At 43.8% G+C, this 13,176-nt stretch overlaps 1 protein-coding gene across 3 annotated transcripts; it reads right to left on the bottom strand.

Annotated features, from left to right (window-relative positions):
- Window positions 1–6,395: 6,395 nt before the first annotated feature.
- On the bottom strand, window positions 6,396–10,704 carry LOC120246201 (membrane-spanning 4-domains subfamily A member 4A-like). Of its 3 annotated transcripts, none has more exons than XM_039253607.1 (7): window positions 10,655–10,704; window positions 9,324–9,486; window positions 8,772–8,900; window positions 8,521–8,577; window positions 7,982–8,113; window positions 7,066–7,164; window positions 6,396–6,641 (listed from the first exon to the last, which is right to left on the bottom strand). In XM_039253607.1, the coding sequence occupies exons 1-7, from the start codon at window positions 10,660–10,662 to the stop codon at window positions 6,567–6,569; spliced, it is 663 nt and encodes a 220-aa protein (XP_039109538.1). In that variant the 5' UTR covers window positions 10,663–10,704; the 3' UTR covers window positions 6,396–6,566. The 3 variants fall into 3 exon arrangements, with proteins under 3 accessions (XP_039109538.1, XP_039109539.1, XP_039109540.1); XM_039253608.1 differs by lacking the exon at window positions 10,655–10,704 and adding an exon at window positions 10,462–10,601; XM_039253609.1 differs by lacking the exon at window positions 8,521–8,577.
- Window positions 10,705–13,176: the final 2,472 nt, after the last annotated feature.

The following is a 13,176-nucleotide window of genomic DNA, read 5'->3' as shown; positions in this document are numbered from 1 at the left end:
ATGACCTGAGCCGAAGTCAGATGCTTAACCGACTCAGCCATTCAGGAGCCCCTGTTTTAAGATTTATTGACATAAACTTCTGGCTTGTGTCTCCACTATGCAATATAGTCTTTGGATCCTGTGTCTTGGCAGCGCCTCTCCAGCCATTTTTAATTCTATGCTATAATAAATGTTTCCAGTTTCTAACCAGGGACTATTTAGGCCCATGAAACCTGCCTATCTGGATGGTGGCTTCCTGACCACATCACTTGTTTCTGCTGGAGAGTCACCTTTACCAAATTCCTAAACTGAAACCCTTATTTCATATATGGCTCAAGGCCCTGCTAAGTCCCTGATGCCTCTACCATTAGCTTTTCAAGACATTGCCTTTCTTTTTCTTTTTCTTTTAATTTTATTTACTTTTGAGAGAGAGCAGGGGAAAGGCAGAGAGAACAAGAGAGAGAGAGAGAATCCTAAGCAACCTCTGCACTGTCAGTGCAAAGCCTGACATGGGGCTCAAACTCACAAATCATGAGATCATGACCTGAGCCAAAGTCAAGAGTCAGATATTTAACCAGCTGAGCTACCCAGGTGCTCAAAGACATCACCTCTCTTAACTCTTGAATGCCCCAGGCACTGAGAAGCATTTTCTTCCCACATCTCTGTCCACAGAGGCATATGCTATAGAGATTCGTATGTATTTCAGTTCATCTCCTTTGTAGAAGCACCTTTTAACAGGTGCTTAAGTTGTGCCTTCCTTCTCTGACACAGAGAGGCTAGCAGGATGTGTTCACCAGAAGGCCTTCCCTTAGAGACTTAACACCAACCTTTCTCCAGCATGTTTCTTCAGGAAATAGTAAATGTCTATCAGCCTACCTACTGTTGGTATACTCTTTAGAAATGTACAGATGTAGGGCACCTGGGTGGCTCAGTCGGTTAAGCATCCGATTTTGGCTCAGGTCATGATCTCATGGTTCGTGGGTTCGAGCCCCGTGTCAGGCTGTGTGCTGACTGCCAGCTCAGAGCCTGGAGCCTGTTTTAAATTCTGTATCTCCCTCTCTCTCTGACCCTCCCCTGCTCACGCTGTCTCTCTCTCTCAGAAATAGATTTTTTAAAACATTTTAAAAAAAAGAAATGCACAGATGTAATCTTTTTTAAATTTTATTTTAGAGAGAGAAAGTGCACGAGAGAGAGAGAGGCAGAGGGAGAGGGAGAGAGAGAGAGAGAGAGAGAGAGAATCCCAAGCAGGCTCCATGTTCAGCACAGAGCCTGACATGGGGTTCAATCCCACGACCCTGGGATCATGACCTGAGCCAAAATAGAGTCAGATGCTCAACCCACGGAGCCACCCAGGCATCCCCAGTTATAATCCTTGAGTATGACTCTTGAGCCTCTGTACAAGCCTTGGGGTTTCAAATTCAGTTTTTTTGCACTATTCTGGTTGCTTCTCAGGGCACATTCCTCTTGAGTACCTTCCCAGACCAGAAACTGCTCATTTGAATTACAAGCTCACTAGTGCTTCAGAAGACACAGAAGACTGTCCTGAGCTGCGGGATAGAATAATTTTCTCCTCCTCGCTGTGTAAAACCTGCTGGGGAACACTTTTCCTCCTGCGACAGCCGAAATCCTACTGTCTTTGTTGACATGTTTAGTTCGTTTCTTTACTGACAAATCCCTCCCATGGGTTTACTGTGATGGTTACTGTTATATCAACTTGGCTGGACCACAGTACCCAATTATTTGGTCAAACCGTCATCATAGATGTTTCTGTGATGGTATTTTTTAGAGGAGATTCACTTTTAAGTTGGTGGACTTGATACCCTCCCTAATGTGGGTAGGCCTCATCCAAGCAGTTGAAAGCCTTAATAGAAATAAGACTGACTTTGAGTGGCTAAAATGAGCAAATCAGAGAACTCTAGATGCTGGCGAGGATGTGGAGAAACGGGCACCCTCCTACACTATTGGTGGGAATGTAAACTGGTGCAGCCCCTCTGGAAAACAGTGTGGAGGTTCCTCAGGAAACTAACAATAGAACTCCCTTATGACCCAGCAATAGCACTGCTAGGAATTTACCCAAGGGATACAGAAATGCTGAGGCATAGGAGCACATGTACCCCAATGTTCATAGCAGCACTCTCCACAATAGCTAAAACATGGAAAGAGCCTAAGTGTCCATCAACAGACGAATGGATCAAGAAGATGTGGTTTATCTATACCATGGAATACTACATGGCAATGAGAAACAATGAAATCTGGCCATGTGTAGCAACATGGATGGACCTTGAGGGTGTTATGCTGAGCGAAATAAGTCAGGCAGAGAAGGACAAATACCATATGTTTGCACGTATAGGAGGATTAGGAGGAACTTGACGGAGGAACAAGGGGGAGAAGAAGGGCGGAAATGGTGGGGGAAACGGAGAGAGGAAAACCATGAGAGACTCTTGAATGCTGACAAAAACTGAGGACTGATGGATGTGGGGGGGAGGGGGAGGATGAGCATGGAGGAGGACACTTGTGGGGATGAGCACTGGGTGTTATGTGGAAACTAATTTGACAATAAACTATTTGTAAAAAAAAATCATTGGAGCAGTGGAAGTGGAAAATAAATAAATAAAATGCTAAAAAAAAAAAAAAAGAAAGAAAGAAGACTGACTTTGCAAGAGAAAGCAGGAGACTGCCTTTGGACTCAAAATGCAACATCTGTTCTTCCCTGGGCTAGATCTCCAAACTACTGGCCTACCCTGCAGATTTTGGACTTGCGAGCCTTGCTAATCATGTGAGCCAGCTCTTTAAAATAAATCTCTCTCTCCTCTTTTGATAGATAGATGGAGAGGTACACTGATACATAGAGAGATACAGAAATAGTTATAGGTATCTCCTATTGGTTCTAATATAGTTTCTAGATATAACTAGTCACCAAGGGACCATGATATTGTAAGTGGAATGGCTATCTGAGAAGAAACCCCTTCTATGGGGCAGCAAAAAGGTAATTCCAACCTCCATGTCCCTGTAAGAAGTTACCATCTACATGCATTGTCCTGCGACCCAAAATAGTAGTTCTATTCTCTTTTTAGTGGTCTGGACTTGAGTGCCAAGTATTGAGACTTGAGGGATGTCCAATAAATATTATTTATCTTCCTTTATCATGTCTCTAACCTCTTGAAAAGTAATAGAGTAAAACAGAAGAAGATCAAAAAGTCTGACAATGGTAGATGTGGCTTATAACTGGTGGCTTCTTGATTTCCCAAGAGTGGGTCTCAGAATGACACAACCATGCAAAGTCATGGCAGGGCTGACCCTACACAGGCTGACTCTGCTGTCACCTGCGGCAGCCCGTTCTTCCAGAGGGAGCAGGGACTCTCTACGTGATGCCTGATTCCTCCTCCCAGTTGTAACAAACTGCTTCTTCCTTTCTGTGGAAGTAGGAAGTGATGGATAAGAAAAAGCTAGAAATTTTGCTCCGTTGGAGCTCTCCCCCCACCCGGAAGGAAACACCCTTGGAGGAGAAAGCAACCCTCCAGCCACATCCCATCCCCTAATAGTTACCCCTGTTCTATAGATGAGAGAAATCAGATTTAGCAAGGATAAGATATACTGCTCTAAGGGGAGCCTGAGTGGCTCAGTTAGTTGAGCATCCAACTCTTGGTTTCGGCTTAGATTATGGTCTCACAGTTCATGAGTTCGAGCCCCGCGTAGGGCTCTGCCATGTAAAGCGTGCTCTGAGTTCTCTCTCATACTCTCTCTGTCCTTCCCTTTCTCTCTCCCCCTCTAAAAATAAATAAATAAACTTAAAAAAAATCTACTGCTATAAAAAATCTACTACTACCACTCATAAGTAGTTTGACTATAGTTCACGCCTGAGTCTATCTATTGTGGGGGAGTCTATCCCTGCACTATTCTTTATAAAACACTAGATTTTCATAGGAAATAGAGAACCCCCTTTGACATGCTTTATGCCAGTGAAATGTGAGCTGAGACATTAAAGGAGCTGGTATTGCAAATAGCCACATTGATTCTCATAAGAATCATGGCCTGGTGGTTTATAGAAAAAGATTCTTGTAACTGGATTAACTGAAAGAAATGAAACAAAACAAAAAAAGAAAAATAACGAGGAGATCTCAAACGTTAATTATTGGGTAGGCCTAATTATCATTTTCAGAAATAATCGGAATCCCCTCTGTCCATGGTCTGGACATCTCCCCATGACGATAGACCATATGTGCCATTACTCTACTTCCTCTGACAGGTGTGTCCCTCCTTGTTCTACTTAGGGCCCCTTGCTCACTTCACCCATCATAGACCCATTGAGGTTGCCACATGGAGTTGTGATTCATTAATTTTCACTGCTTTATAATGTTCCTAAGTGTGTATATATTCTCCTCTCTCCCTTTCTCCGTATGTATGTATGTGTGTGTGTGTGTCCATTTATTTATTTGTTTATATCACCATGCTTACGTAAACAATGTTTACATTGTTTCAATTGTTTGCTATCACTATCCTTCCTTTAAGATACCCTTGCGGTGCCTGACTCCCAGTCTACATGAGTACAAGTGTACTCTTGGGTCTTTGTCTAGGAGTGCAAGAACTGGTTCTTAGGAAATGCAGTATGTAACCTTATAAGAAAACTTAAAATGTTTTCCAGAGTGTTTTTTAAAAAAATCAAATGCCTTTTTCAAAATAAAGAGTAAATATTCACATTGGGCTACATGTTAGCCAAGAGCTGGGTTCCCTAGTTGGTTGGAAGTTGTGCCCCATTATGGACCTGATTGACATTTCTCTGAAGACTGATAAGACAGATTTTCTTGTGCTTCTTTGTTATTTGCATGTTCTAGTCTATGAAGTCCCTGTTAATATTTTTTTGCCCTTTTCTAAGTTTGTTTTTTAAATTGGTTTGTTGCAATCTGTAAAGAGTCTGCACATTGATTCTGTTGATGTTTTGTGTGTTACAGTTATACTCTAAGAAGTTACTTCTTGATTTTTTACTCTCTTTATATTTCTTTTTAATTGAAAAATTAAGTTTGCCCTGACTGTATAAAACATATTTCAGGCAAGTCCTGTGCACCTTTTTGAGAAAATTTTCTGTGCTTCAACATAGTAATATATCATTCTACACTGCCTTATAGCCGTTCAGTGGTTTTCTTTTCTAAATTAATCCATTATTCATGTGGAATTGCTCTATTTTATGATGTGAGTTATGGGTCCAATTTTCCTTTACCCCCCGCTTAAATCACATAAGACTATTGGTCCAGCATCACTGGTTTAAATGATTATGTTTTTCCCATAGTGTATATCTGTATCATCCATCATTTGTTAACTGGAAGACAAGCCAGTGTCTCCTCAAACAGGATGAGTGAGGACTGCTTAGTAAAGGGATGTTTGCATCTCACTTTAAAACTGGGAGATTCTGGGGCAGCTAGGTGGTCATTAAGCATCTGACTTTGGCTCAGGTCATGATCTTAGAGCTTGTGAGTTTGAGTACCACATCATGTGAGCCCAAACCCTGTGTCAGGTGAGCTCAAGCCCCATGTTGGACAAGCGTGGGCCTGCTTCAGTTGAGCACGGGCCCCACGTCAGGTAAAAACAAACACAAGCCCTGTTTCATGTAAACACGAGCCCTGCTTCAGGTGAGCCCTGCTTTTCTCTCTCTCCCTCTCTGCCCACCATGGGATATTCTCTGCCCCTCGTTCACTTGTGCCCTCTCTCTCTCAAAAAAAAAAAAAAAAAAAAGGAAAAGGGAGATTCTCTTGAATTATCTCCTGGACCCAATATAATCACAATCCTTGGCTCCAGCCCCTTCTTCAAAACCAGGAGTGGTGGGTCAGGCCCTTCTCATGCTGCATCTCTGACTCTTTGATTGTCACATCACTCTCCATGTCCACAACCAGAAAATTTATCTACTTTTAAGAACCCACATGATTCTATCGAGCCCAAGAGACAGTCCAGGATTAGTAAGCTTCTTAATTCTTTTTGCAGTGTTTGACTCCCATTGGCCATGTAACATATTCAGTGGTTCTAGGAATCAGGATCTAAAGAGCTTTGTGGAGGGATTATTCTGAATACCACACTGCCCTTGTCTGAGCGTGTTATCAAGGAACATAGGAACGAAAATATAGGTAATATCCTGCTTGACACCAGCTAAGAATTCATTGGCAGTAGAAATGTCCTGGATCTTCATCCAGTGGGGCAGAATCTAAAAAAACTAGGACACATAGAGCTGTTGGAATGAGAAGTAACCAACATGGACTTCTTTCCTCTGGTGAAAGATCTGGCACGACCTGGACTGATACAAGAAAATCGGAATCAAACAACTCATTTCCATTTAAACAGATTTGGAGATCTTAAAATGACACTGTTTCCTGATTCCTTGAAACGTTGGCAGATGGTATGGTGGGAAATCCAAAGAATAATCCACATCAGCAAATAAAAGAAGCCTTTATTATACTGTGTTCTGTCACCACAAGATTCCAAGTATATAAACCTAAGAACTGTCAGACAGATGTATTCTCAGTCTTAGTCTCATGTGGTAAACAGCCAACTGAGGGAGATTAAATAGGTCAAAATGATTGGAAATGCCACACCCCAGGGATCTATTGAAATGCGACCTCATCATATATATGGTCAGGAGAGGGGATGTTGTCGTTATTTGGTAAGAAAACCACCACCTGTGGAAAAATCAGAACATTAGATTCTTACAGTCAACAATAGGGAGAGAAAAGTCATCTCATTTGCTTTAGAAACTGTATGGTCACTGAGCACTTTCCTTCCGAATCCTGATACTTTGCTGGTCTAGGTTCCTATTCTTGCTTTGACCTTCCTTTCCTTACACCTCTTCAACAACGCCAGAAACGACCTTCATACAAGAAAAAGAGGAGTCTTCGGTGTCTAGGGATAGTTCTTTGGCTCAGTGTGGTTGGCTATTTCCCTCCACTGCTACCTGTGCTACTTCCTTTAAGGATTAAGACTTTATACATGGAATAGCATTTTCCCTCTTCCTAATCTTCCCCGCAAAAATAATAGAGGACACACACACACAGAGAAGCAGAGAAGGAGAGAGAGAGAGAACCCATAGAGACCCAAAACACTCACCTTGTTGACAGAACAGGCTGCCCTGCACACAAATATGCAGAGGGACAAAGCAACACAGCCTTCCGCCAGAGACAAGAGCAACATTCCAGTTAGCATGCCCTGGAAAACACACAGAAAACCCCACAAGCTATAGAAGACGGAAAAGCAGATATTGTAAGAAGAAAGAATTGTTGGTGGCATTTCACATCTGTGAGAGTTCATCTCGTCACAACAGGAACCCCTTTCCTTAGCACAGATTCCTGAGTTTTCTCCCAATTCAAATATATAAAACAAACAACTTGAAAATCGATCTTTGGAATTCCACTCTTTCACGCACAATTCTAGAACGTCAGGTAAGTTTGGGCTTGTCCATACTGATTTTTGGTTGGTTGTTTGCCTGATTTCCACCCCACATTTCATGACCAGGGTAGACTTTTGGGCTTTATACGTCTCCTTCGGTCTCTCTGCAGTCGTTCCTTACGACACACGACAGCCTACAGTTAACTCCCTGAACTTCTCCCTCACTCTGGTTGCACCGTGGGATTCAGAATACTAACACACCCTCCCCAGCCATATCAGTTAGGTGTTCAGAATCCCTGAAAGTCATGGAGCACCAGGAACACCAGTTTTCCTTTTTGTCTTCAGATGGCTTTTCAAATCAAGAGGAAAGTGCCCCAGGGAGAACTGAGTTCTTGCAGAATTTTCCACTCACTGACCACACATCAGGGCCTTCAGACATGAATGGTAACTAAAAAGCTAACTTTTTTTGCTCAGTACTTCCATCAAGACACAAAGAGTTAGCTCCCATAGCCTTCAGGAGAGTGTCCAGCATCTAAATAAGCGATGGCCATGGTCAGATCCATAGTAAGAATTTACAGAGAAGATTTTGGAGAAAACCAGTCTATGGATTTTCATGACTGGGACAGGATATACTTACTGTAACTGCTATTGCATAGGGAGAATTCCACATCATTCCGTAATATATAACTATTTCTTCAAGAAGTATCACACCTACGCCTATGGCTGCTACAGTGGCACTGACTGCATTCATTCCCAGGCTGCCTTGGATCTGAAGAAGAATAAGATCAAGAGAAGAGCTGTTGCAAACCTTTCTCACATTCTTCCCAGGTTAGATATGTCAGTCGGGGACATTCAGCTCATCTGAGTTGAGTTTGGGAATTTACTTGGGGGATCTTCCCCAGTTTAAAGGAGGACCTTCTGGTATAGTTGTGGTTTTGACTCCCTCAGCGAGTGAGTGCCCTCAGTGAGCATGTGGCACATGGCTTATCATGGAGCACAGAGCTGAGCCCATCATTCTTGCCTAAGTGCCACAGAGGAAGCGCTTCTAGGGCCCTCCCAAGAGCACCTCTAGGGTCCTTCTCTAAAGAACCAGCAAGTTCTAGGTGCCTTAGCCTGGTAGCCGAACAGTTCCTTGTTTCACTAGACCTGTCTGAGCCTCAGCAATGAAACACTTACCAAACCCTTGGTTACTTTCCTTCCAGCAGCAATGGACAACGCTCCCGATATGAAGAACTGACCAAAGAGAGAAAACTCACTCAGAGCTTGCACCATCCCCCTGGCTGCTCCCACTCCCCTACCAGTATTATCTACCCAGTCAGCCCAAGCTTAGGACCTAAACAGCAGTGCATGGATTCTTGAGAGAGAAAGATAAAGGTCTTGCAGACTCCTGAAACATTTGAAACACTAGAATAATCACTAATACTCACAGAGAAGGGTCCCCATAGGTGATAGCCTATTTTAGTGGTAAAGCAAAATAGAAGTTCACAGTCATTTGGAGGCAAACTGATTGTCACACCCAGGCACAGCATTGTCAGCCCAATCAGGATCTGAGCCACCTGGAGGGTTAGAGACATCCTATGAGGAGCAGCTTCTCAGGAGGAAGACTCTTTCTCAGACCAGTACACAGTAACTTCTTTCCCGCCGCTGAGACCCCAGGCTTGAGGAAGTCCCAGGAAGGTTACAGTCTACATATCAAAATCTTTTTCCTTGTCCAATGCAGGACATTGACTTTAGCCTTAAAGTATTTATTCATGTAATTGCTACCTAAGTAGAGAGATTTTTTTTTTTATTCGAATGATGGACAGCTTTACACCATTTCTTCCTGAATCTGTAAGGTCTGTGCACTTCAGGATGATTACGTTCAGTTCATGACCACAATCAATGATCTGGAGAATGGGGATACTGTGAGGAAACCCCAGTCTTGGGTCGGGAAACCTTCCCCTCCCCACAGCCTGCACTCTGGTCTTGGGTCTACTCACCCCTAAGACCTGGGGCTGCCCCTTCAGGAAGAGCAGCAGACTCTTCTGCTGCTGGGAGGGCAAAACCCAGTTACCCGGCCAGTGTGGTTGGGTTACGCTGTCAATCTCAGGAAGGTTTATCATGTAGTCCTGGGCTGTCTCTGCCTCAAATGTCCCTGGGTTGCTGTTGACACCAGGAAAGAAAACACTTCTCAGCATTGATTCACTTTTTTTTTAAGGTTTATTTATTTTTGGGAGAGAGAAAGAGACAGAAAGAGAGAGAGAGAGAGAGAGAGACAGAGAGAGAGTGCAAGCGGGGTCGGAGCAGATAGAGGGCGGGACAGAGGACCAAAGCAGGCCCATCCTGACAGCAACAATCCCCATGCAGAGCTCATACCCACAAAATGCAACATTTGTGACTTAAGCCAAAGTCAGCCACTCAAGTGACTGAGCCACCTAGGAGCCCCAGCAGCACTGATTCACTTTTAAATATCTTTTTTATTCATTTTTGAGAGAGAGACAGAGCATGAGCAGGGGAAGGGTAGAGAGAGAGGGAGACACAGCATCTGAAGCAGACTCCAGGCTCCAAGCTGTCAGCACAGAGCCCGACACAGGCTTCGAACCCACGAATCACCAGATCATGACTTGAGCTGAAGTCGGGCCCTTAACCAACTGAGCCACCCAGACGCCCCAGATTCACTTTTACATATCTTCCTTGTGGGGCGCCTGGGTGGCTCAGTCGGTTGAGCTTTCAGCTCAGGTCATGATCTCACGGTCCATGAGTTCGAGCCCCATGTCAGGCTCTGTGCTGACAGCTCAGAGCCTGGAGATTGCTTTGAGTTCTATGTGTCTCTCTCTCTCTTTCTGTCTCTCCCCTGCTCATGCTCTGTCTCAAAAATAAATAAACATTTTTTAAAAATTTTTAATAAATAAATAAAAATCTTCCTTGTTCCATATCAAAATACCAGGAACAGGGGAATTTGTTTCTTGGGCATAACCCAGATTTTTCCTTATATCCTGGTTCCCATTACCTACCCAAGCAGCCAGCTCAGAATAATCTAGATGGAGCTACAGCTGCCTATCTTTGGCAATGTACACACAGTTATTGATCCTAAAGCAGAGAGTCTAAGCCTTGTAAGACTGAAAGCCAGATATTTACCTTCTGCTCGTATTCCAGAAGCAAAAGCAACTGCCCACTCACAGCAAGATGTCAAGCAAGATTTTTCCATTCACGAATTTCCTCTAGCTCAACTTACAGAGAGCCCCAGAGTCTTGATGCTTGTGCACCTCCCACCTAGATGCCTTCTCAGAGAGCAAGCATGTGGTAAAGATGAGAAAACGTTTCTTCCTACCTTTGCATCTCCTCAGTACACACAAATGGGTGATTGTCCCCTCTGGGGTGTGGTCTCTAGTTTACAGGGTTCAAAGACAGTGACCTGCTCTGATGTGTGATGCATGAAGAAACCATTGCCCAGAGCCCTGTGTTGGCCATCTGTTTCCTGTGGCTTATCTCAACCTTCCGGACGAGAATCTGTGATGTGCTCAAGCTCGGTAATATATCCCTAAGATAATACTCTAACTCCACTCCTCACACACAAAGATTGTATCGAAGGGCACGTGTGTTCTCAACGCTAGTTCCTCCTCACTGCTGTGTTCCTCTTCAGTACCATACAGACGTCTGTGCTTGCCATATCCTCAACGATGGGGACCCACACTGATGGGGTTTTAGAGTGGTGGGGTTTCAGAGCTGTTGGCCAAGAAAGAATCCTTGAGATACCTTCAGTGAAAAAAAAAAAAAGTTGATTTTATTAAAGCATGGGGACAGGACCTGTGGGCAGTAAGAGCTGCCCCAGGACCGGACTGTGCGAAGAGACTGATTATATACTTAGGAGTTGGGGGCGGTAAAGTTAAAAGGAAGTTTCCAAAGCGATTTTCATGTGCTGAAGAAGACTCACAGGATCCTGGAGGCCTAGCTATTGTCAAGCTACGGTTGTTTTTCCCTCTAGCAAAGTATTAATATTAAGACGTTAGGGATTTCCTGGAAGAATATTACACTCTGTCTGCTTCAAGTATTTGTCAACTGGCTGCAGGTTATAAGGACATTTAATTTTATCTGTCATTTTTTCTGCCTTTGTTTCCCATATCGTGCACTACCCTGATTTCTGTAGTAGAAGCTGCATGCAAATTATGAATTTTCATAAGCAAAGGCTTATGTGAAGCCTCTGATGAGGGAGGTTGGGGAAAGCTGAGGGCAAAATACAGGTTTGCATATACTCTCCATCCCGCCCCTCTCCCCAGGATGGAATACATGTGCTATTCCTCTGACCCTCATGGCTACCCACGAACAAAGGAAAGGGGGTTAAGTGCTTGCCATGGTCATGTGGGAAACTAAGGTAAATGAAAAATTAAATTATCTTACTGCCTACAGCCCACTGACAAGTCCTTGAAATTGTCAGAGTGACCTCCCCCTAGGAGTTCAGCTGCCTCAAGGATGACACTGCGGAGGCCAAAAGAGAACCTTGGCTTAACATTGTCCCAACTTCAAGGATCCTGTAAGTCTACTTCCTTTATCTCAACTACCCCAGGATATATGCTGGCAACCCTGCTCCACGCTTATGCCCCCCGCCCTCCACATCTGAAAGGTCACATGACTGAGGTTTTATTAAACAGTGATAAACGGTGTTTCCCTAACAACAGCTAGCCCCTCGAGGTCCTGGAAACCTTGTTTCCAAAATTCCTTGGAAATTTACACTATCCATGACCCGCTCCCGACCTGCATATAATGAGTTACCCATCAGGACCCCAGTGCAAATTTTTCTGCTCATGGGTCCTGTCCCTGTGCTTTAATAAAAATCACCTTTTTGCACCAACGACGTCTTCAAGAATTCTTTCTTGGCTGTTGGCTCTGGACCTCCCCGCCGTCACCCCAAACCTTCATTAGCCCCTGTTTTAATTAATTCTATTTTCTGTTATTTTACATGATCAATGACGTTGATTCTATCATATCACATTTTTAATTCCACAATACACTTTGCATATTAAACTTTGGGGTGCAGAGGAAATTTTTATCATAAGTTAATGTTTTCTGGACTTGTAGCCCATGGTAACCACTTGTAACCCACTTCACTCAATGAAAGTGGTGTTTTTCTTCTGGCCAATTATAGCCAGATGCACCACGAAGAAGTATCTCTGAGTTATCTTTGGCACGTTTGCCTGTGAAGGGCCATGAGCGTTTATGCAGGTGGTACCTCTCCCCCAATTTCCTCCTCGGCCCCATTAGCTGGTCCCCTTACAGGCTGGCACACTGGTTCGCAAAGACCTCGCCTTCCATAACCAATATCCAACAGCGTTTCCTAAATAAAAGCAAAAGCCCTGTGATGATGATGGTTATGTATTAGAATAATTCGTGAATTCTCCTACAGCTCTGGGATCCCTGTAGGCTGTTTTCCAGCCATATCCAATCCCCTGAGAAAATGCTCCCTCTACTGTCCCTATTTGGACTAGCAAGTCCTTTCCAATATGATAAGGTTTGAGGGACAATTTTGGTTTCAGGCTATAACCTACACAACAATCCCACAGGATCCTACTCTTTTAGAACAGGTGTGTTATTCTGGGTCTCGTACTGACAAATCCCTCCTATATGGTGGGAATCTTGTGATTACCAGGAAGTTCCAGGGGTTTGTATGGTCTCGGGCCATCTATAGTATTGCAATTGGCTAGGAATGCGTGGGGACCCTCATCTGGACTCCCAGGAGCTCCCCACAGATGTCTACCCTTTCCAAACCAATGTTAGGGCTGGACCAACCTTTGTGGTTATTATGACTGCAAGACACCCTTCAGCAGCAATCATCAGGAAACTCTGAGAAAACAAAGA

The sequence above is a fragment of the Hyaena hyaena genome, unplaced genomic scaffold, assembly GCF_003009895.1.
Source record: "Hyaena hyaena isolate Hyena2069 unplaced genomic scaffold, ASM300989v1 scaffold_456, whole genome shotgun sequence".
Lineage (NCBI taxonomy): Eukaryota > Metazoa > Chordata > Mammalia > Carnivora > Hyaenidae > Hyaena > Hyaena hyaena.
Note: the sequence above shows the minus strand (reverse complement) of the source record. Positions and strands in the feature narration are given on the sequence as shown.